The 21,694-nt window shown below is 33.4% G+C and overlaps 3 protein-coding genes across 9 annotated transcripts; 1 reads left to right on the top strand and 2 right to left on the bottom strand.

Annotated features, from left to right (window-relative positions):
* Positions 1–422: 422 nt before the first annotated feature.
* Positions 423–5,365, bottom strand: LOC143209747 (lysocardiolipin acyltransferase 1). Of its 2 annotated transcripts, none has more exons than XM_076425836.1 (5): positions 5,226–5,365; positions 4,411–4,599; positions 3,523–3,730; positions 2,660–3,226; positions 423–2,596 (listed from the first exon to the last, which is right to left on the bottom strand). In XM_076425836.1, the coding sequence occupies exons 2-5, from the start codon at positions 4,576–4,578 to the stop codon at positions 2,430–2,432; spliced, it is 1,110 nt and encodes a 369-aa protein (XP_076281951.1). In that variant the 5' UTR covers positions 4,579–4,599; positions 5,226–5,365; the 3' UTR covers positions 423–2,429. The 2 variants fall into 2 exon arrangements, with proteins under 2 accessions (XP_076281951.1, XP_076281950.1); XM_076425835.1 differs by having other exon boundaries at positions 5,169–5,324.
* A 248-nt stretch (positions 5,366–5,613) lies between these two features.
* Positions 5,614–8,915, bottom strand: LOC143209748 (regulator of microtubule dynamics protein 1). Of its 4 annotated transcripts, none has more exons than XM_076425838.1 (6): positions 8,388–8,915; positions 8,125–8,304; positions 7,840–8,022; positions 7,360–7,574; positions 7,057–7,295; positions 5,614–6,963 (listed from the first exon to the last, which is right to left on the bottom strand). In XM_076425838.1, exons 2-6 carry the CDS (start codon positions 8,298–8,300, stop codon positions 6,700–6,702), a joined length of 1,077 nt encoding a protein of 358 aa, XP_076281953.1. In that variant the 5' UTR covers positions 8,301–8,304; positions 8,388–8,915; the 3' UTR covers positions 5,614–6,699. The 4 variants fall into 4 exon arrangements, with proteins under 4 accessions (XP_076281953.1, XP_076281955.1, XP_076281954.1 ...); XM_076425840.1 differs by having other exon boundaries at positions 8,415–8,915; XM_076425839.1 differs by having other exon boundaries at positions 8,419–8,915.
* A 425-nt stretch (positions 8,916–9,340) lies between these two features.
* On the top strand, positions 9,341–20,547 carry LOC143209743 (uncharacterized). 3 transcript variants are annotated; one of them, XM_076425823.1, is made up of 13 exons: positions 9,341–9,540; positions 9,923–10,036; positions 10,257–10,399; positions 11,624–11,978; positions 12,067–12,261; positions 12,344–12,459; positions 16,311–16,522; positions 17,096–17,732; positions 18,128–18,545; positions 18,697–18,918; positions 19,004–19,179; positions 19,250–19,396; positions 19,845–20,547. In XM_076425823.1, the coding sequence occupies exons 3-13, from the start codon at positions 10,292–10,294 to the stop codon at positions 19,935–19,937; spliced, it is 2,679 nt and encodes an 892-aa protein (XP_076281938.1). In that variant the 5' UTR covers positions 9,341–9,540; positions 9,923–10,036; positions 10,257–10,291; the 3' UTR covers positions 19,938–20,547. The 3 variants fall into 3 exon arrangements, with proteins under 3 accessions (XP_076281938.1, XP_076281940.1, XP_076281937.1); XM_076425825.1 differs by lacking the exon at positions 9,923–10,036 and having other exon boundaries at positions 11,654–11,978; XM_076425822.1 differs by lacking the exon at positions 9,923–10,036.
* The last annotated feature ends 1,147 nt before the right edge of the window (positions 20,548–21,694 follow it).

Here is a 21,694-nt window from a genome sequence, read left to right as displayed (position 1 = left end):
GTTATACATACACAGTGTCGCCATATCAGGGGAATTGACTCAAATTAAGGGGAATGCCGTGCAAAATTCCAGCACTGGTTCCAAAGGGGATTAGGGGATCCTCCAGTGGTGGGGATAATATTTTTAACAGTTACGGTAGAGGAATTTTTCACGGTTGTGGAGAGAATACTATACTCTAAAAATAGAAAACATTGTAGGTAAACAATTCTTTGAAGCTATATGTACATACTTCGGAATGAAGTATATGATCATATACACCAACGCGTATACAGTATACATATATGTTTCTTTGGCACATGAATTCACTTTTACTTACATTTACAACACCATTACAGCTATAGGAAAATAGAACTCCTGCTAGTATATCAAAATCAAATATCTAACACATATATATGTTCTTCGTTTTGTTTCTTTCCTTATCATTTTTCATATTCGTTACATTAAAAATATCGTAAAACTGTGTTTCAAATGTTGATTACTTTAATAAGCCTGATTAATATTAATTGCATTCTGATTAAATTAGGACTGTTTAAATTCGTAATAATTAATTAAAAAATATTAGTTATATATAACTGACTGGTTTTTCAAACAACAACTGAATATTGGTTTTCATTGTTCAAATGTTTACCTTCTTCGAAACTTTGTGATTTTATTATCGCATATATACAATAGATTTGTACTTGGAAATATAGGATAATGAGGTACTGTGTCAATTGCAGCTATACAGGGTGTTTCGTCTAAAACAGGACACCTAAATATCATCTCTTCAGGTTTTCGTGATGAAAAAAATATTTGTTACGTAATGTGCATGGTGTCAATGGACCAAATATCTAGCACGAATATTTTTCCCGAAGGTCATTTTTTTCGGAGTTATCAAGGTCATCGATGTTTTTTGATACATAACTACATTTTTATTTACTCGAATCTACTCGATTTTGGAAAGCGCACCCTGCCGATACTTATTGTGACCCAGATGTATGGCATTCTGCTGGCAGAAGCTGCCTGCATTCTACCAGCATTCTGCCGTCAACTTGTGCCGGCACACCCTGCCAGCAGAAAGCGATACTTCTGCTGACGCAGATGCCCGTCCAAAACCGAGCATTTTGCTTACTGGGTATATATTATTGAATTTGAATCGATACAATTGTCGATAAAAGTATACATTTTTTTTGTAAATTTAAAAACTAGTCTTGTAAATATGAGTTTATATACAAATTATTCCCAAGTTATGGAACAATACTTTCAGAACAAATATTTTTATCGATAAAATTTTGGCTCTACTACGAATCACTATTTAGGTTGCATTTTAGACATAGGTTAAAACATTATTTTAAAAATTATTATTCCTATTAGGATTGACTCGGTTGTATGTAAATCACATCCCACATCCTGTACTTCAGTACAACCTATGTTTTATGCAATAATATGTTTTTATATTATTTGCATACAGTGAATTCATTCTAAAAGTTGCATTTGTACATATATCAATCGGAAACATTAACGCCAAATCTCTCCAAGAGAGATACTATAGTTTATAAAACTTCAATGAACATATTTTATTTTATAAAATTGATGAATTTAAATTCTTTTTTATACTTAAGATATAAAATGGTTACTATAAATTTATATTGTCAGAGAGATCATAGTTAATAGTAGCAATGTGTAAACAGTAAAATAGAATTAGGATGTAAACAAGTATCTGTAATTCTTGTTCGAATCAAATTTATAAATGTAAAATTTCTATTCCACTGCGACGTTAATGTTAAGTCTTATAAAGTTGTTGCTACTAGTTTCAAGCTATCGTTACAGTGTTACACAGTATAGTTCAGTCCATGTTAAATCAATTTCTTTTTCTTAAATGATTTTACAATACCTTTTTGTAATTCGTGTTATTATATAATACACTGCCCAACCCAAATTATTGAAACACTTACATAGTTTTTACTACATCTAGTAATACTGTTCATAAAATAAATGTTCCCACATTTGTTACATTGTTACTGTAATGTAATATATGTTCACGTAACATTTCTAGACGTACTTATCCAAATTTGATACAATTAAGAGCCTTTGCTTGTAGGTTTCCAATGAAAATTTTCAAATTTTATACGCTTCAATTTCATAATTACATTAATATTTTATGAACGTACTATACAGACATTTATAATGATTAGACAGTGGATCTTTATGCAAAATAGACATTTTCTACCTGATTTACAACCAACTGGAGTAAAATAGAAACTTATTTTCTTTGTTAATATAATAATATAACAGTGTTTATAAATTCTACTAATGTTTTTCACTGTGTCGAATTACACCTACTCATTTTTATTATAAATGCATATAGTCCACTGTCTAATAATGACATCAAACAAATAGAAAGTCGTATTTAAATTTACTCACACTAAACAGCATAATATGAAATCATATTAACTGTGCTTTTGATTTAAAAAGTAAGCTCTCCATCGCCAATACCATGCCATTTCAAGTTGGTTAAATCCAGTACTAACAAATGATAGTACAACAAAGAAAGTTGAAAGAGTGAATGCCCACAATTGAAATAAGGGGGAAATAATAAGCAACAGTGCTGTAGCACCTGAAATGAATATTATTTTTAAATACAAGTATTAGCAAAACTGAAAGAAAGTTGAAAGCTTACCTGTTAAAACACTCCAAAAGCATAATGCAACTTGTAGGGGGAATATGTTTGTAAAAGGCCAAATTTCAGTAGAAAAGCTTTTCTTTTCATAAAATTGTTCTAAGACTTCTTCTTTTTTGTACCATCTTCGTTCTAACCATTGTCTTAATGTTACGTCATCTGTTGGCATATCAGTCAGTGGTATCCTTTTAATATGAAAATGTACTTCTTGTGGCAATTTGCCTTTAATTAAGTCTAGTTCTGACTGTGGTACATAGTCGGGATATCCGATCGTTAAATCATAAACAGCGTCAAGATAGTTTGCTTGTTGAAGATGATGGACCAAATAACTGAATCCTGTTGTTTTCGGATGGAGAGTAAAAGAATATTGTGGCAAATCATGCTTCGCAGCATATCTGTCTGACCTCTCTTTGCTACTTTTCGTTAAATCTGTACCTTCTGGAAATATTAATAATTGGGAACGTCTATCTAATGCTACTAAATAATCAAGAGTATGCGACAATCGACTTTGATCTTCTTCCCATCGTCGTGTTATATAAAGGAAACCATTCATTTGCATTATCCATCCTGTTATACAATATTTCTTTGAAAATATTATTTTGTAGGTCTAATGCTCTTTCATTACAGAACATAGAATAATAATAATATATATCAATGTGTGTGATTATTTTACAATGAAATTTCAAAATAACTTCGATAACAGCAGCTGATAAGAAACTTGTTTTTTTAAAATTCTATACAGAATAAAAAATATAACATAAACTCATTGTGTATCGTTATATAATATGATTTCTAATTTTAATTAATGGGCTTCAACTTTTGATATATCTATTAATAAGATAACATATATATGTATATATTACCTGGCCCTGGAATGTGTCGTATGGGATCCTTCAAAACAAATTTTAATCTGTGTGATGCTATACTGGGCAAGCACGCCTGGTACATCGCTGCCCATAAAAAGTTCCAATCTACTCTAGTCCTGTGATTCATCACAAGTATAGCTGATTCGTCTGGAGATATATGATCTCCAGATACCAAAATCTTTACACCGAAAGCATTTAAAAGAGCCTGAAACATTTAGAATGTGCAGTGATTACAGTTTAAAGAAAAAATATAATGTATTATTACCAGACAGCGGATTTTATGCATTTATGAGAAAAATGAGTAGGTGCGATTTAAAACAGTAAAAACATTAGAAGAATTTTAAAATACTATTAGGGTAAACTGTATTATTGCTGGCACTGCACTAGTTATTGGCACTTTTGATTTGAACGACAAATATTAAGAATTCCTGGTATAGAAAATCATTTTTTATTGCTTCTTATTGATATTTCAAAGCAACACATTGTAAGTTTTCATAACAGAGTTCCACATATGACTGTTAGCAAATGTGCCAATGACTGTACTATTTGTCTTACGATTGTTATTCACTGAATATATTTTATAATAAAAGATTTATGACTCGTAAAACTGTTTGATTTTGCTGAAAATTCTATTAGCTTATAATAATAGAAAGTTAAGCTCGTTTAAACATTTCAAAAAAAGATACAAAGATTTTTACTACGATTTTGGCTTAGGGTGCCAGTCATTGTACAATTCACCCTATAATCTTCTTCGAAAGAAGATAAATATCTATGTCACTACGGTTTCTTGCGATTCAGATACAAAGTCTTTATTTTGCATAAACATTCGGTGTCCAATTACTACAAATCAAAACAATGAAAAGGAATGAAGTCCACTTTACTTACTGTAGAATATAGTTCCCAACAAGAAAATAAGAAGTCGTTACATTTGCGGAATTTTAAAGGGCTGAACAGTAATAACGGTATCATAGGGCAAGCAATAAATAGAAAACCAGCCACTACACTGCCATACCACAGTGCACAGTACAAAGTACCACGTAAAAGTCCACGCATCACAAAATATGTTCGAGATATCTGAGAAAGAAAAAACAATGAAATGTATAATACGTTCATATTATTATATTTACGTAGAAAGATCAGGAAACCCCGTGTCTTATTAATAGACAGCGGATTTTATGCATTTATGACAAAAATAAGTAGCTGTAATTTAAAATAGTATAAACATTAGAAGAATTTAAGACTACTGTTATATTATCTTCAATCCGCTAAACATATTACGAATGAAAATAAATTTCTATTTCACTCTAGTTTGTTGCAATTCAGGTAGAAAATTTTTGTTTTGCATAAAAATCCGCTATCTACTTATTAAATACTCTGTGATTGTTGAAACATATACATTTGATTTAATAAAGTGTTCGTTTATTGTTACTTGTAATAAACATAAATAAATATCAGTATTTAGAATGATAAACTTGTGTAGTTCAAATCTAATTGACAACTTTATATAAATATAGTATAATATTTATTATAGTGAGACAAAAAGAAAAACTGTGTCTGTCTTTAATAACAACGTATAATAAATTAAATTGCAAATCAAAGTATATATATTAGACTGAATGATGTATTGAATAGAAAAAAGTTACCTTATCATGTATGTGTTATAAATGAACTAGTTTATACAAGCGTTCAGCATTAACTACCTCTTTTTAAAATGTTTTCTCTGGCTTCCCTTGCATCTGACTAGAAGGGCTTCTATGTGCTTCACCCCTTCTACCCCATTTTCCACCCAGTAGACATTGAGTTCTGGGATGCTGTGAGGACCATTATTGATCTGTTAAAGCAAGGAGAAAATTTATAATATTCTATAACATGTTATTTTACTTTACTTTTATTTAAAAATTTACAACAATTACCTTCAACATATTCCATGAAAAATTACGAATTATTATTTATTAATAAAAACATCGATAATTAATATTTTTTATAACATCGATCATTTATACGATGTTGAATAGTTTTACGTAACAATAATTAGACGTAATTCTTTGAAGGTCGTTTGAAGGTCGAAATAATACAATGATTGTAACATGTTTGAAAAATGTATATATATATTCATATATATAAACAAAAATTTTTTTAATTAATTTAAATTATAACTATTGGCAGTTTCATCTGTATAGTAAGCTTAGAAACCTTGAGTAATGTAGATTAATTGTTAACAGGTAATACATACATGTCGGTTATTGAATATACAGACGACTATATGTATTGTACAAGTACCAATAATATACAACTTTATCGAATGTATGGAAGGCATATTAACAGAAGTTAAATATTTATAATTCGAATTACTAGAACTTACAAAATTAATTAAAATGTAATTGCACAAAATATCATTACACATCGTACGACTCGGTAAATGTAAATAATGAATGTTAACAGTACATAAATAGATTGTATAATTAAAAAAGAAAATAATTAAACCCAGTAGCCTCGAATAATATACATACATACATACATCCATACGTATACAAAATATCATGTATCAAAAATGTATTAAAAAAGGTATATAAATCTGAATTATTCACAAAATTTTGTACTGCTACAGAATACCTTTTCATGCAGATCTTTACAGGACATAGTGTTCTAGAAAATCTTAAGCAAGATAAAATCATAATATCTATCAGATCACATAAAATAAAATATTTCTTTAGTACCTGTATTTCATAGTATGTAATTATTTGTTATAAACTATTTAACATAGCTGTTTGTATTAATCTATGAGCCAAATATTTTATTTATATGTATGTTTATATTTTATTTATAACAGTATATGCGGAGGAAAAGTCAATTATAATTAACTAAAACTATTTTACTATAACGATTGGAAAAATGTCCTTTTAAATAAATCGAGATGCTGTTACTATAAATTATGGGAGACTGACCTCCGAGCAGCAATGAGTACTGATCCAACCTAATCCAAGCGATGATAAAGCTTCCTCTCTTGAGAAAGCAAAGTTAAATCCTAGACTGATTATCTTTTTTACTGTTTACTGTTATTCATAATATATGTATAAATATATAAATATATATTATATATTATACATATAAGTAATCTAATTTTTGAAAAAAAAATGTATTAAATATTACTCAGATGTACAAATATATTTCCTGCTATGAACGATATCCTATATATTTATTAAGAAGTTTCTTCGCTTCGGCATGTACTTTTTCATCCGGTGTTGTTAATACAGGTTCTTTCAAGATTTCATCAAGATAGTTAACTGCACATGAATACTGCTTTAAAGCAATGTGACACTTGCTAATGAATAGTCGAATCTGCAGAGTATTATTCCCAAGTCTTGCTGCTGTCTCGAAACAAGCAAGCGCTTCGTCATGCGTCGCACTTGGAATTTCAGAAAATAACGTTGCTGCTACCTATGAAAATTTCAAGAGAATATCGATCAGTTTACAAAAGAGAATTTGATCCTGTTATTAGAATTATTTATTGTATTAATTCATAAGTTAAACCTTTTTTTCTATCCAAGTTAAATTTGCTATTTCAAACTTAAATCTGCCAAGGAGATAATGTAATTCTTTATCATCTGGCTGCATTTCTAACGCTTTTAATACATAAGTTTTAAAACGGACACCATTTTTTATCTTATCTGCTGTTGATAGATAATCACCGTTTAATCCTATTAGTATAGCATACCACTTGTACAAATCGGCATTTTCAATATCAAGAATTTTTTCGCATTGCTCAATTCCTTGAATAATAACATATTAGTTTCTTTCGTGATAGTTTCAAAGAAATCAGTATTTCGTTCATACCTTCGTGAATTATTTTCTTTCGCATATCAGAATTGGCCGTAGCTTCTGCATAGTTATAACACGTTCTCGCGAACCTCCATACTACATTTACATTATCATAATGAGATTTTACCAACGTTTGTAACCTATAGTATGTCTGGGTATTGAAATCTTCGCTTGCATCCTTGTCGATCTCCTTAAGTATTAAATCCAATTGGTTCAGGTCCTTTGAGAGCCTGTATTACTGAACATATAATCTCTTCCTTCTACACTTTTCAAATAATTTTACTTGCCGAAATGATTAAATTCTAACTTTCCGAATGACTACACAGACAATTTTGTTTAAATTACAAATTAAATGGCGTGTAAGTAGAATGTTCTTTAAGATGTTTCTTGAGAAAGCTGATTCATACGTTTACTAAAATAAATTGAAAACTCTCATGTGTTATTCAAAAGAGTATAACACATTCATATTATCTTTATTTAGATTTCGAAACCAACCTTATATCGTTTTCAGCTGCGGTACTTTCACTGTCGGAACAGTCGTAAAATTCATCAGCTCCAATGTCTGTATCCGCTGTTGAAAAAACATCAATGTCAGTTTCATTATCCGTTGCGGTATATGTACTATCGTTAGAAGTAAATCTCTGTGAAGTTTTTTGTTTCTTCTTTTGTTGACTGCGTCTGAAATAGTATAGATAATATGAGTATTTAATCTATATAATTGTTATATACTTAGAAATCTCAAATAAGACGAAATTACGTTTTGAAAATATACTATACTACCTTATGTACTCTAATTCATCTTGCAATTCAGCAATTCTTGCTTCTGCAACTTTCATATTTGAATGATGTTGATGTTCGAACATTTTATGATAAATAAATATACTAGCTGCACTGACAACACCAACAGTTAGACCAATGGCAGCAGCAATTAAATTGCTACTTTGTAAATTGTTCATGATGCTATAAACAAAATTGTCTATAAGTAAGCATAAGAACAGGTTTCGTTCGCAATTACTTTCTCATTACTGAAGCGAGATACACACGTATATTAAGAAAGGAATGTTGCAGACCTACAATTAAACTAAATACATCAATATACCGTTGACGCCGAAATTTTTTCATATACTATGTTTACAGTTGTTGGTCGTCAAAAACATAGTAACTAAATAGGAGCACAGAGTAAAAACTATTTCGATTGTTTAATATTATTTAGAAAATATTTCTTCTTCACTTCTGTATAAAAAGTAAAGCTTTTTGCTTTCTACAAGAAGGTTATATTCGCTAAACGTACTTATGCCGTATCGTATATATACCGGCAACTATGTATTTAGAAAAGAAATATGAGTCGGCAAATTTATGTAGTACTGCTTAAATTATTTAATTATTCCACTGAGACAACATTATTTGTGTAAGTTCAAAGTACAAAATTGTACGAAGCATATATAAAGTCTATACAACGAATCGTAAAGTGTCGTAAAGATACTTTACTAAAAAGCACTAAATAAAAAGCTTGTTCATAACTGTTCACAACTGTTCATAACTGCACATATTTGAACCATAGACTTATAAAGATAGACTGCGCGGTGCTGCGCGGCCTGTACGAAGCGTTGAAGCCTGCCATGGTGGCTGGTCGTATATCTATCTCACTCGCACATCGATAGTTGGTGGGGGCGCAGCGAGCCAATCAACTCTCACTTCGTACGTGCTTCCTACGCACTCCCCACTTTCATTGGGCGAATCTCTCCCCACCAACTCGTCAATTAGAAAGAGAGCGCCTTACGACCACAACAGGCTCTCTTTCTCACTTTCATACCCCGGCCGCCATGGCAGGCTTCAACGCTTCCCGCGCAGTCTATCTCTACATATATATAAGTCTATGGATTCTGCCTGATATGCCATCTAGCGGCGACCAGAGAACTAAGCGCTATCTATCACACTTTTTTAGGGAAGTCTGAAGTCTGAACTCTGAACACTGAACACCTCTATAATACACCGTGGCCATAGCCTTCTAGAAGCGAACAACGCGTGAAGCCGTAATGGACGAAAAGAAGTGATTACCAGCTGAACGATTGTGGAAGTGAAGTTTTAGTCCGTGTATTTAGTAAAACATCTCTCTAGATCTACAGTCTCGATAGAATGACATAAAGTTTTTTAAAGCGATGTTTAATGTGTTGCTTTTATTTTCAAATACATTATGTAAGTATAGAATTAGTTCTTTGTTACGATCATTTAACGGTTAGAATATCAAAGCATCCATTAATGTCTTGTCTGGCATCTGTAACTGTTATTAAGAAGAACTAATTCTTTCTGCAGTACGGTTTACGCGTTGATAATTTCGTAAAACGAGAAATAAAATACGTATATTTCAATCTAAAAATTCGTCTAATGCCAAATGGACGCCTGTATTTGATTACACGCTAAAAAGACTGCAACATATAAATGATTGTTACTTGTTAAACGGTTGTGAAAAATTTTACAAAATATTTTCATGAAGTTTTATTTATGTTTCTATATTTATATTCTATGCACACAAGTTACAATTGGTGTATTAATCATATAATATCCCTTTATCTTCCAGCTTATTTGCAACAGGAATCATAAAATTATATCTAAATTAATAAATGCGATAAAATTGCATTTGAGTACTGTTAGTATTTCCGTGAACATTATAATTTTTTAGCATCGACAAAATGTAAGAATATATAATTTATGCTGTACTATATATGTAACATTCTACATAAATTTTGAATTGTTAATAGAAACAAAGTAACATGAATGTTGAGTTCTCGCGATGTAGATTGTTGGATATATAAATAAGATGTTATATCGAATGTAATATTCTCGAATATAAAATTGAAGCAATATATTTCGTGTTAACGATAAATATTAATTTGTTATTTTATATTTTTCAGTGAGAGCACTGCCATAGCACTAATTAAAATAAGAAATGTCTTATCCTGGCCAACCTCCAATGGGAATACCAGGCATGCCACCTATGCCTTACATTGTCGGTGCACCTCCGCCAATTATAGGTGGTGTAATGCCTATGGCGCATGTAAGTGAAAAGAAATTTATTCCTTCGGTATTTTCAGCATGTTTACTTTTTTATGTTTTCGGACAATCTTGTCTTTTGGAGATTTTTCACACTTGCTACATGCTGCTAGATATCTAGTACATCATTTTACCACTCTATTAAAATTTTAATTTACAGGGTGGACAGCAGAAGTTGTAATACAACTGGAATGGAGGTGATTCAATGTAAAAAAATGAGTAAACGATTTGGCATAAAATATTTCCACATAGAAAATTTTCTAGAAAACAAGGCCTCGATTGGGAATATCTTGTATCAGATTTTTCACTTATTCTCACATTTAGAATTGCTTCCATTCTAGATGTGTTACGATCGCTGCTCTACTCTGTATTCTATACTGTCGTCGTCATTAATATTTTCATGCTTCTTACATAATATAATATCAAATAAAATTGTGTATTACATGTTACCATTAGCGTCCTCCTAATACTTTGAAATACATTTCTTTTATTTCTAATTATTTATGTTTAACTTTTTCGCAGTTATTGATATTGTTCTATGTCATGTTATATACAGATATAATATTGTAGAATACTTCTATATTTTTTATTTACTTCTGAATTTAGTACTCTAAACTCTTAAACTCGATTGAAACAACTGGCTGCGAAAGAGTTAATTCAATTGGTAATAAGCACCATTATAATTCTAAATCTTTGTACACTATCGTCAAATGTGCACCAATTTAAAAGCTTCGTATGTAATATTTTTTACAACCTAATTTTCGTTGACCAGTAACATGTGTTTTATTATATTAAAAAGAGAAAAGAAGAAGAGCATGTATTCTGTGACACAAACAGTTTAAAATAAGCTAATCAATGCGTTACATTGCAAATAATGTGAACCTATGACACAGCTTATTTCAATAAATGCTGCTGATAATATCGCAATTACAAAATTTTCTGTACGCTTACGCATTTGTCTTGTGTTATGCATTAACAACTTATAAATAGTTTATCGTTGTGAAGCAGAGTTAATTCAAAGTATTCGGATTGTGGAAGCGCTATCTATCTGAAACTGACATTTGTTACGATACTTCCATATATGAACGCTTGCATGAAGCTGTATCACAATAAGAAATACTAAAATGAAAAGAATTGAAATAATGTGCAATTAGGGGGAGGGGAGATTCTGGATTATGCATGAGTAGAGATGTGCATTATTAAGAAACCTACCATTTATAAAACATAGATGATTCCAACACCCGTATCTGCGATGCAGACCTCAGCTCCAGCTGTACGGTATGCACGTAACCAGAATCGTCATGACAATAATCGTCGGCGCGAGAGAGAATCTGGTCCACCGGTTACCGTGTTTATTGGTAACATTATGGACAGAGCACCAGACGTGATGATTCGACATATCCTGGGTGCGTGTGGCCATGTACTTTCGTGGAAGAGAGTCCAAGCATTTGGATTTTGTGAATACGCAGGTCCCGATGCAGGTCTCAGAGCAGTTAGATTACTTCACGACATGGAGATAGGCACTAAAAAGCTTGTTGTGAAAGTCGATGCAAAAGCAAAAGTTGTTTTGGATCAGTTTAAAGGTAAAATTAAAATAGTAAAATGTTGCGGTACTTTCATAGACGATCGCTAAATATGTATATACTATTACATTATTTTGGTTTATCGTAGCTGAGAGAAGAAAAAAATTAAGAGGGGGTCAGTCTCCCTTGCAGGATGAAACTTCTACAGAAGGTACCGAGGGAGAAGAAGGAGAAGATTATATGGATGAGGGTATGAGAGTAGTGGATGCAGATGCGCTAGCCCGCATAAACCAAATCATAGCTGAACACGCTGCTGATTTGGAAATGGCTCAAGTTGCCCCTGGTAATATATTTTCACTTGAACACCTCTACCCAAAACTCTAATTAAGAAACTAATAAAGTATCTTTGTCGTTGCATGTAACAGAGGAACATCAAACAAAAATGGTTGCAAAATCCTTGAACTTGGATGATGCAGAAATAGAAGAAAGTAAAAGAGACTTGATTACACGAGAAATTGGAAAATTCAGGGAGGTTATGAAGGTAATTATTTTTACATTCATTTTATCTTTCTTCTTATATCACACCTATTTCTCTGCCCTTCTTTTTGGTCATATTGTCGGATGTGATATACCAAAATCTTAGAAGGTATTCTGAATCGTGGTCTGATAGGATTGGGTATTGGATTCGAAAAGATTTAGGTTTCCAGATGTTAGGAATTATTATAGCTGTTGTCACCAATCATGTGAATCTTTTCTGAAGCATTATAAACATTATTCTGCAACATATCTAAAGAAACGTACCTTTTCGATCAAATTTTGTTGCCCTTCAAGCTACATAATATGATCTTTGTACGCGTGACTGAATGCGCTTCGTAGGTTTTCTTCAAATTTTTCTTTAAAAAGGTGATATTTTATTTAAAATTATATTGTTCCACTTTTTTTTTATCTTACGTTTGTATTTGCTATTTACTTAAGTGCCAGTAGACAAATTATACAAATGTTATCTTGTCAAAGTATGTTTAAGAATATGTTTGTAATACTTTTTGTAGTTTCTATTCTATTATCTTGACAGTACATTAGAACGAATTTATTTTTTCATTTATTTGTGAAGGGAAAGCAAAATTATTCTTTCTACATAGTAGGAGAAAGTACCAATGTATTACAAAATGATTATTTTGAAATTTTATTTTTCGATTTTAAAAAGATGCTTGTACATTAATCTCAAAAGATTTATATATCACCTTTTATCCTTATTCAAAATTTATTTTGATTCAGAAGCTACGTCTGAAACGTTGATGTATAATTGTTTTTGATATTGACTTAAAAATTGGTAAAACTCGTGTTTTCGTAATTTCTGCAGTACATATGTATGATGAAATGTACTGCGATTATATCTACAGTACGTGTTAAACGATTGTTGATTAAATTCACAGCATACATATAATATATATATATATATGTATATGTGTGTGTGTATGTATATATATGTATATATATATATTATATATGTCGAAAATTGAATAATACATTTGGGCAGGCAAAAGAGAGTTACACGTATATAGTTATAAAGTATAGTTTTTAAGTATTTTGTGATAAAGTGCGTGTGTGCTATGTTAGCTCTAAAAAATTGGAGCCGTGACTCGTTGCTATAATTATAATAACAGGCAGCGTGCGTCGCACACAGCAAACGCACACGCCTAGGAATGCTGTGTGTGGGGACCACTCTTTCACTCACTCATTGGCTCTGAAGGGAGTCAATCACAGCACAACCCTCGTATTTTCGCAGGCAGCTGCAGCCTCGTCGGTAAGTCAGAGTATATCCAACCAACAAAACATGAAAAACAAGAAATGTGCAATCTTAAGACGGGAGAATCTCATAACTCTACAACATGCTGACATCGTGTAGCCAATAATTTTGACTCTTGGAACTCCATTTTCTTGTCTCGTCGCAAATAATTCCTCGTTACTAATAGCACTGTACTATTTTATATTCAGTATAATTTATTCTATACAATCAAATTTCTTTATCTGCTTCTATACTTATCGTGCTAGACTGCTGGTCCCAGGCGTTTTCATAAAAATCTATGCTCCGGATGAATTTTGTCAGAAAAACGATTACAAAATATTGTTTTCCTCCTGGTACTAGATTTAGATTGAAAACAGCTTAATATTTAAAATTTAGAGTATAGAAGAAAATACAGAAAAAGTCTTGATAGGTTTTACATGATTTTTTATGTAAAATAGTAAGTTTTACCATTCCGTAGACCTAGCGTTAAAAAGAAAAAGAAAATATTAAACCTGCGTACGCGTAGGCCGAAATATGTTTTTGAGATTAATATAGAAGAATTTTACAGGATCTCTTTGGTTGAACGTTTCGTCGTTTTGCTTGTATTGATGTCTAGCAGTCTAGTACTCGTATAATATAGAAGGTCAGTGAATTTGCTATTCCAATTGTTTTTAATGCACTGCCTAGGATTGATAAAAATATATATATTATTTGGATCAAAGAAATTTGACGCTGACATACTTTGTAATGTACTTTTAGATAGATTATTGATAGGATCGAGACTTTCTGAATCCTACACACAAATGAAAATGATTTTGTCATCACAATGGCGACTGTTCAGTTGTTGTCTTTATTTTGTGTAAACAGCTTCTGTCAGCGTCTCGATCAGACATGTAGTACCTAGGTGCGCGCTCCTCCATTCTCCGGTACCACCACACTGACTGACCAAGTCAACTTCACACCGTGAGTAAACTCCACAACCATGAGCCAACACAATCATTCGGTTCTTGTAGTTTTGTTAGTGAACTGCCCATCTGAATACCTATGACCGCTGATGTTTCATGTTTCAACAGTCTGTTTTCTCCTCATACGTGCATCTATTTTTATGCACTCAGTTACTCTATCCTTATTAGTTTAAAAAGAGTATGGGTTACTGTATGGACTTTTTAATTATCAAGGTTAAAGAAAGCATAAGTCGCATTGCGTACTCGAAATATACATGCTTTTTCTGATTTGTCGCAGATATATTTTTTCACCATTTTTCTTTCTAAAAGAACTGTATTCTTGTTTTTATATATACTGTTTCGTTTCTGAAAAAACCTTTGTCGAATTGTTATTTATTCGAGTCTATATCATAGGGTGTTCCAAGCAGTAACCTATTATTGTTATTACCATATCGAATAAGGATGAACCATATTAATTTATTTCTATGACGTTACGTTGATAATACGGGACGATAAGGGTGGGCAAACTATTGTGCATTTGATATCCAACAGTTTGCTGCATCAGCTGCATAGCCAGAAGAAAACAAAGTTGACAGACGTGTGACTGTTTCTTGGCAAAAGTGAAAGATGTTTTGGTGGAATCCCTTCTTCGTGATGACTCCGCTTCTGATTGGTATAATACTTTCTAATAATTTTTGAGTATTGACAAGAAATCTAAATATTCACCCCTTTCGACTCTTAGACTTACATAGTTTTAGACACTATTGATTTACAGGCACATTTGCAATGTTGTAAGTACATTGGGTGGCCTCTACGATGCATCTGTTAGTATTAAGGTATTTTTAGTTTAAGTAGAGCTTAAGAAATTTCTTATGCTTGTTTCCAAAATTTATACCTGCACTTAGGTAATTGATATGTAAACAAGATTTCGTGTAAGATGCTGCTGACCGAGCATGCTCCAGTGGAGTGAGTATAACCACATTGAGATGAACAGAATTATGATATTTGACATGTGATTAATTTTTGTGCAACTAGTAATCGTGAAGTACCACAATTGGTATTGGTAACAATTGAAATACTAAAAGAAAAAGAAACAACTGTTCATGCAAAATTCAAACGGTACATTTTATATACGGCAAGTTGTTCGCGATGAAGTTAGAAATTCAAATTGGACTTTCGTTGCAAAACAATTTGTTTCTGAACAAATAAAGAGTTCGTCATTCTATGATATGGTACAGTATAAAATAATATATGTATATGTTTCATGTTTCAGTATTAATCGATAAAAATCTATATAGTATTTCTCTAACATGTACTGCTCCGACAGATATTTAATACGAAACGTTATATATATATATATCTCTTCTCAAGACATACATACATATACATATTTTAGATGTACAAACTTATTCATGAGGACATTTATTTTGATTTTACGAGAGAGAATTCGATAATATTACACTGTCCCGGTGTAATGGTATTGTCGTTACATTATTATACACATTAACTAACTTTACACTTACAGTAACCTTTTACTCTACCCTTTTATTTTTATAACTCAGGAGAATACGATTGCTAGTTTTTGCGTTTTATTATCACAGCCTGATAAGCTTGCTTTCGACTATCTGGTCTCACCTGTTCTTCCCTTTTTGTGTTTTATAGAAGCAGGAGGAGGAGAAGGCCCAAGTCAAACGGAAGAAAGAAGCAGTGGAGAAAGAAGAACGGGAGAAACGTGAAAAGGAGCGGCGGGATAGGCGAGACGGTAGCAACGCTAAGGATGAGCAAGATGGAGATCCTGGTAGTCCTACGTCTCATAAGGGCCGTAGTAGTAGTACAGGAAGTAGTAGAAGGGACAAAAGGAGGTCCAAATCGAGGTATTACGATTACATCAGGTTGTTCGCTAAGTACAGTAATTCTTCAAACGAAGTCCTGGGTCGCCCATGTAATCGAAGTCCAGTGCCTACTCACTCCACTGCCGGCCAACGCTGCGCTGCGCCGCACAGTGGGCCAAACCGACGAAATCTGTGTAAAAATCAAAGAACTTTCGATAGAGCGATGAAATTTTTTTTAAATGAAAGCTGAAACTTTGCAGAATGTCGGATAATTATGGAGATTGTGGTACGAACGTTTTTTAACCTTGAAAGAATTCGTTAAACTTGCACAACTTCAAGAAAATTGTGGTTCTTCCAAAACCACGCGCGGAAGAAATTTTTTTTAAACATGCGACACATCATTTCCCGTAGATTTTTTCACGCTGATTTCAAATTGGCCTCAATATTTGTCTACGCACGGGCCTTTAAACTGTGCCGGTAGACGCAGTCATAAAAAAGTAGCCTCTCTATGCTACTGAAGTCCGTTCAAAACACGGGTGTTGGGACTTCGATTGAAGAATTATTGTAATTTCGTCAAGTTTTATTCGGTGATGTTTGTATTCGTTGTGTTTCTAGGTCGAAAGAAAGAGACAGGGACCGTCAGAGGAATGACAGAGACCGCGATAGAGATAGAGACCGAGACAGGGACCGAGAAAGGGAAAGAGAACGAGACCGTGATCGCGAAAGGGAGCGTGAACGGGAACGCGAGAGAGATAGAGAACGAGAAAGGGAAAGGGAAAGAGAAAGAGATAGGGAGCGAGAAAGAGAGCGGGAAAGGGAAGAAGCGAGGAAGACCGAAAGAGAGATTATGCGCGAGAGAGAAGAAGAGGAGGAAGCCAAAGAGAGAAAGAAAAACGAAAGAAGAGCAAGAGAAAAGGAGGCGGCTTATCAAGAGCGTCTGAGAGACTGGGAGACACGAGAACGCCGTAAACAAAAGGAATATGAGAAGGAAGCGGAAAAGCGTCGAGGGAAACGGGAAGCACGCGAAAGAGAGGCGAAACGTTTGAAAGAATTCCTGGAAGATTACGACGATGACAGAGACGATGCTAAATACTACAAAGGCAAAGAACTGTCGCGTCGCCTGGAGGAAAGAGCTGTCGAAGCGGAAGCCGATTCGCGGGACCGTTATGCTGAACGTCAGGAGCTCAAGTGTCTCCGCGATAAACTTTACGCTGATGCTTCTCATCCGGACCCAGCGGCTGAATTCGAAAGGGTAAAATACTTTTTAGCTTTGCTAAACAGGCTATTTCACGCAAGATATTCACGTTCGCGCGTTAAAGTTACTACCCTTGCCGTACTTTGACGAGTCTGACTTGTGATGAAAATTTCGGGCCGAACGTAAACATTGCGAGTCCGACTCGTAGTTGTAATATCATGTCAAACGTAAATATCACGAGTCTGACTCGTATTAAAAAGTTCGGACCAAACATGAATGTCACGAGTCGACCTCGTGGACTAAGCGCACGGCTACTTCGCAGTTGTTTACAACACGTCTGCGTCGCTGCGGCTTCTTTCGCGAATATTTGTCGGCAACACTTGGGCCCGAATTCTTCCGAGTTAAAAGGTACGGCAAGGGGATAAGCGCAATAACGAACTATTTTCTTTCAGTTAAAAGCTGAAAGAGAGGAGCAGTACAAGCCTAAGCCTGTAATTACAATAATCGACGAAGAAGACGAGAAAATAGTGAAAAAGGAAAAAGAAGTTATGCCACCTATAGAAACTGAGCCTATAGAAAGTGATAGTGACGAGTGTGTGCAATTCGATGACGCTTCCCAGCCGGAAGCTCCCTCCAGAACACCCCCCCGACACCATCACCACCACCGGAGACATCATCGTCATCATCAGAATCATCATCACGACGGCGACGAGAACGAGGAAGTCGTAGAGGCGGATAGAGAGAGCGTCAAGTGCACGAGATCGTCGCCTCCTCATCAACCAGTCACACCGTCAACTCAGTCCATTCCACCTACATTAGATGAAGATTCTCGTATGTCTCTTGTTAGCGAACCAGAAAAAACCAGTAGTAGTGAGTACATTCTATATTGTCCTTTTCGCGAAGACGAAACGGAGCTTTCGACCACAGTTGGACAAAAGTTACATACTTCGTCCAACTCTGATCTAATAACTCGAAAACAAAACGTTCTGGCGCGAATTTTATCATGGTTGTTAAATTATAGGTAACTTTGTACCTTTCGCTATGGGTAGCGGAGGCAATCGTGGCGCAGATCACGGTGTTGGTAACAAAACTCCGGCTAGTCCGAGTGCAGCTGTCAATGCTAATTCGCAGCAGACAAATCAAACGAGAAAGAAAGGTCGAATCGACGTCAAGGATGTTTTTAATAATGACGATGACGACGACGGTGCTAATAACGCTAAGAAGCGCAAACTAGTTCCTTTAGGTAGACTTTTATTCAGCATTGACTGCAAATACCAATGTATTCTTTGTTTAGACAAAGTATAATTTGTATGCGAGCTTTGTTGTAGATTACGGCGAAGACAAAAAGAAAAAGTCTACGGAGGACGCCCCAAAACCTGGTAAAGAAGAAAGTACAAAGAGTCAGGAGGAGAAACGGAAGCATATAAAGTCTCTGATCGATAAGATTCCTACTGACAAAAACGCTTTATTCGGATACCAGCTAGATTGGGCCGTAATAGATAATGTAAATGTTGTTTCTAATGCGTTTCTACGTAAAATTCGATATATTTATAATAATTTCTTTATTTGATCAGACGTTAATGGAAAAGAGGATAAGGCCATGGATCAATAAGAAGATTATCGAATATATTGGAGAACCTGAACCTACGTTAGTAGATTTTATTTGTAGTAAAGTAATGGCCGGTAGCTCTCCTCAGGGCATACTCGACGATGTACAGATGGTAATGAATTTTTATTAATGTACAGTGGGTAACGCGAAAGTATTTGAACACCCTTTAAAACAGGATAACTTTTTTATAATTGTACCAAACGACCTGATTTTTTATAATGAATTAGAAGCATTGGTTTATGAAATGATATGCAAAAAACATTTTCCAAAAAATTATAATTTACAAAGTTACATGCAAAAATAAAAAAGGCATTTTTTAAACTTTTTTATCAGGGCTCTTAATGAAAATTTAAAATATTTGTTTTGTAGATCTATGTTAGTTATACACATGCTGAAAATTTCATCGAAATCGGTTGACGTAGGAAAAAACGACACGCATCGAAAGATGCAATTATAAAAAAGTTATTCTGTTTTAAAGGGCGTTCGAATACTTTCGTTACCCACTGTATATGTATTATGAATTCCAATTGATTATTATAATCGGTTAAACTACGTTTCAGGTATTAGACGAAGAAGCAGAAGTGTTTGTAGTCAAAATGTGGAGGTTATTAATATACGAAGTGGAAGCTAAGAAAATGGGCTTAGTTAAATAAATGGAATAACAATTAAAGTACTAATCGATATAAAATTTATACTACACATCAAATTCCTTTGGTTAAGATGTAATATTTAGGTTATATACTGATATACAATTACCTATGTAGGATTCATCGCTAGATAAAAAAAAACACGATGTTGCTCGATTGATAGGTAACCTAAATGTGTAGCAATTAAAATGTTAAATACAAATTGTAATTACGATTTATAATTTGAGTTGTGTGTTCCTAAATTTGTTTATCTATATAGGTCTAGAAAGGGATCTCTTTTTGTTTAACTGCGTCGATCTAATACTTTTTGACATTTTTACGGATACACATGTATAGGGGCTTGTAATTGTAAACCAATCGGAACGAGAATCTTTCATAATTAGTTACATCCACTTTAGATAGGATTTTATAAATTAATGAACGTACTATTTTAATTTCACTCATCGTATATTTTGTAAATATACATACTTGACCATACATCATGGGACATTCGGTTACAGTGAATACGATTACTTATTAAAGTATTTGTAATTTTTTAATTCGAAATATTTCTGTTGTGCATTATACTAAATAAATTGATTTCATAAGAAATAAATTAATTGTTATAAAAAATGTATCGATGTGTTGTATCTACGAAGTGTGTAGCAAAGGCTATAGCCGGATTTGATGGTGAAATTCGCCCCCGGCGGGATTTTAATCGAGCTTGGACCATTCGATAGCTTACCCAAAAAAAACCCTCTCTGCCCAGTTTCAGCCCCCTATCTCATCTGTAAGGGTAGTTATCGAGAAAAATCGAAAAACCAGTTTTTGGCCCATTTTCCCTATTTATTGACAATTAAAAATTCTGAAAAAAATCTGACACATTTATATATCGTACATAGTATTATTATAGTTTTTGTATTAGGCAAGTTTTAAAGTCCGGGAGATATTTTTCTGAACGTAGGAACGTTTAATATCACATAATATATTTTTATGATTCAGAAAATATAAGTATAACTTAGGAAAAACGCCGAAAACGGTTTTTATTTTTTTTAACTATGACGCACACCTCACAAAAATCTGAAAAAAATTGAGCATAATACTTTTGATAATATCTCATTGCTAAATTAAATCTGGAGTAGCACCTTTTAGATTTCTATATGAAATCTGCATTTTTTCGATTTTTTTTCGTGTTTTTCATTTTTTACAAGCAGTGCTTGCCTATGTGGCTTGGTATCCGAAATGTGTCAGATTTTTCTCAGAATTTTTAATTGTCAATAAATAGGGATAATGGGCCAAAAACTGGTTTTTCGATTTTTCCCTTACTTATACCCTTACGGATGAGATAGGGGGCTGAAACTTGGCAGAGAGGGGTTTTTTTGGGTAAGCTATCGAATGGTCCAAGCTCGATTAAAATCCCGCCGGGGGCGAATTTCACCATCAAACCCGGCTATAGCCTTTGAAGATGTTGTGTTTGCTCTATCGAAGTATGCGAAAAATTATGAAAAAATAAATCAGCTTGAATAATATATTTTGCTCCGAGGGAAGGTGACATTGCAAAATGTTATGTAATCATACAAGCAAGGTCCGACACAGCCTTCTGCTGCGTAGGAGTCAAAACTACGAGTCAAGTAAAGTGACGTTACGCCAATAATTACTTGACATATTTACAACGAAGATATACAAGCTTAAAAATTAACGCACGCAAGCCGAGCAATTATTGTGGGCCAAAAGACTAAACGCAAAAGACGGTAGAATCAAAGCAGAAGGCTTTGATTCGCAAA

The sequence above is a fragment of the Lasioglossum baleicum genome, chromosome 6, assembly GCF_051020765.1.
Source record: "Lasioglossum baleicum chromosome 6, iyLasBale1, whole genome shotgun sequence".
NCBI classification, from domain to species: Eukaryota; Metazoa; Arthropoda; class Insecta; order Hymenoptera; family Halictidae; genus Lasioglossum; species Lasioglossum baleicum.
The sequence above is the reverse complement of the archived record's forward strand: the minus strand, read 5'-3'. Positions and strand labels throughout refer to the sequence as shown.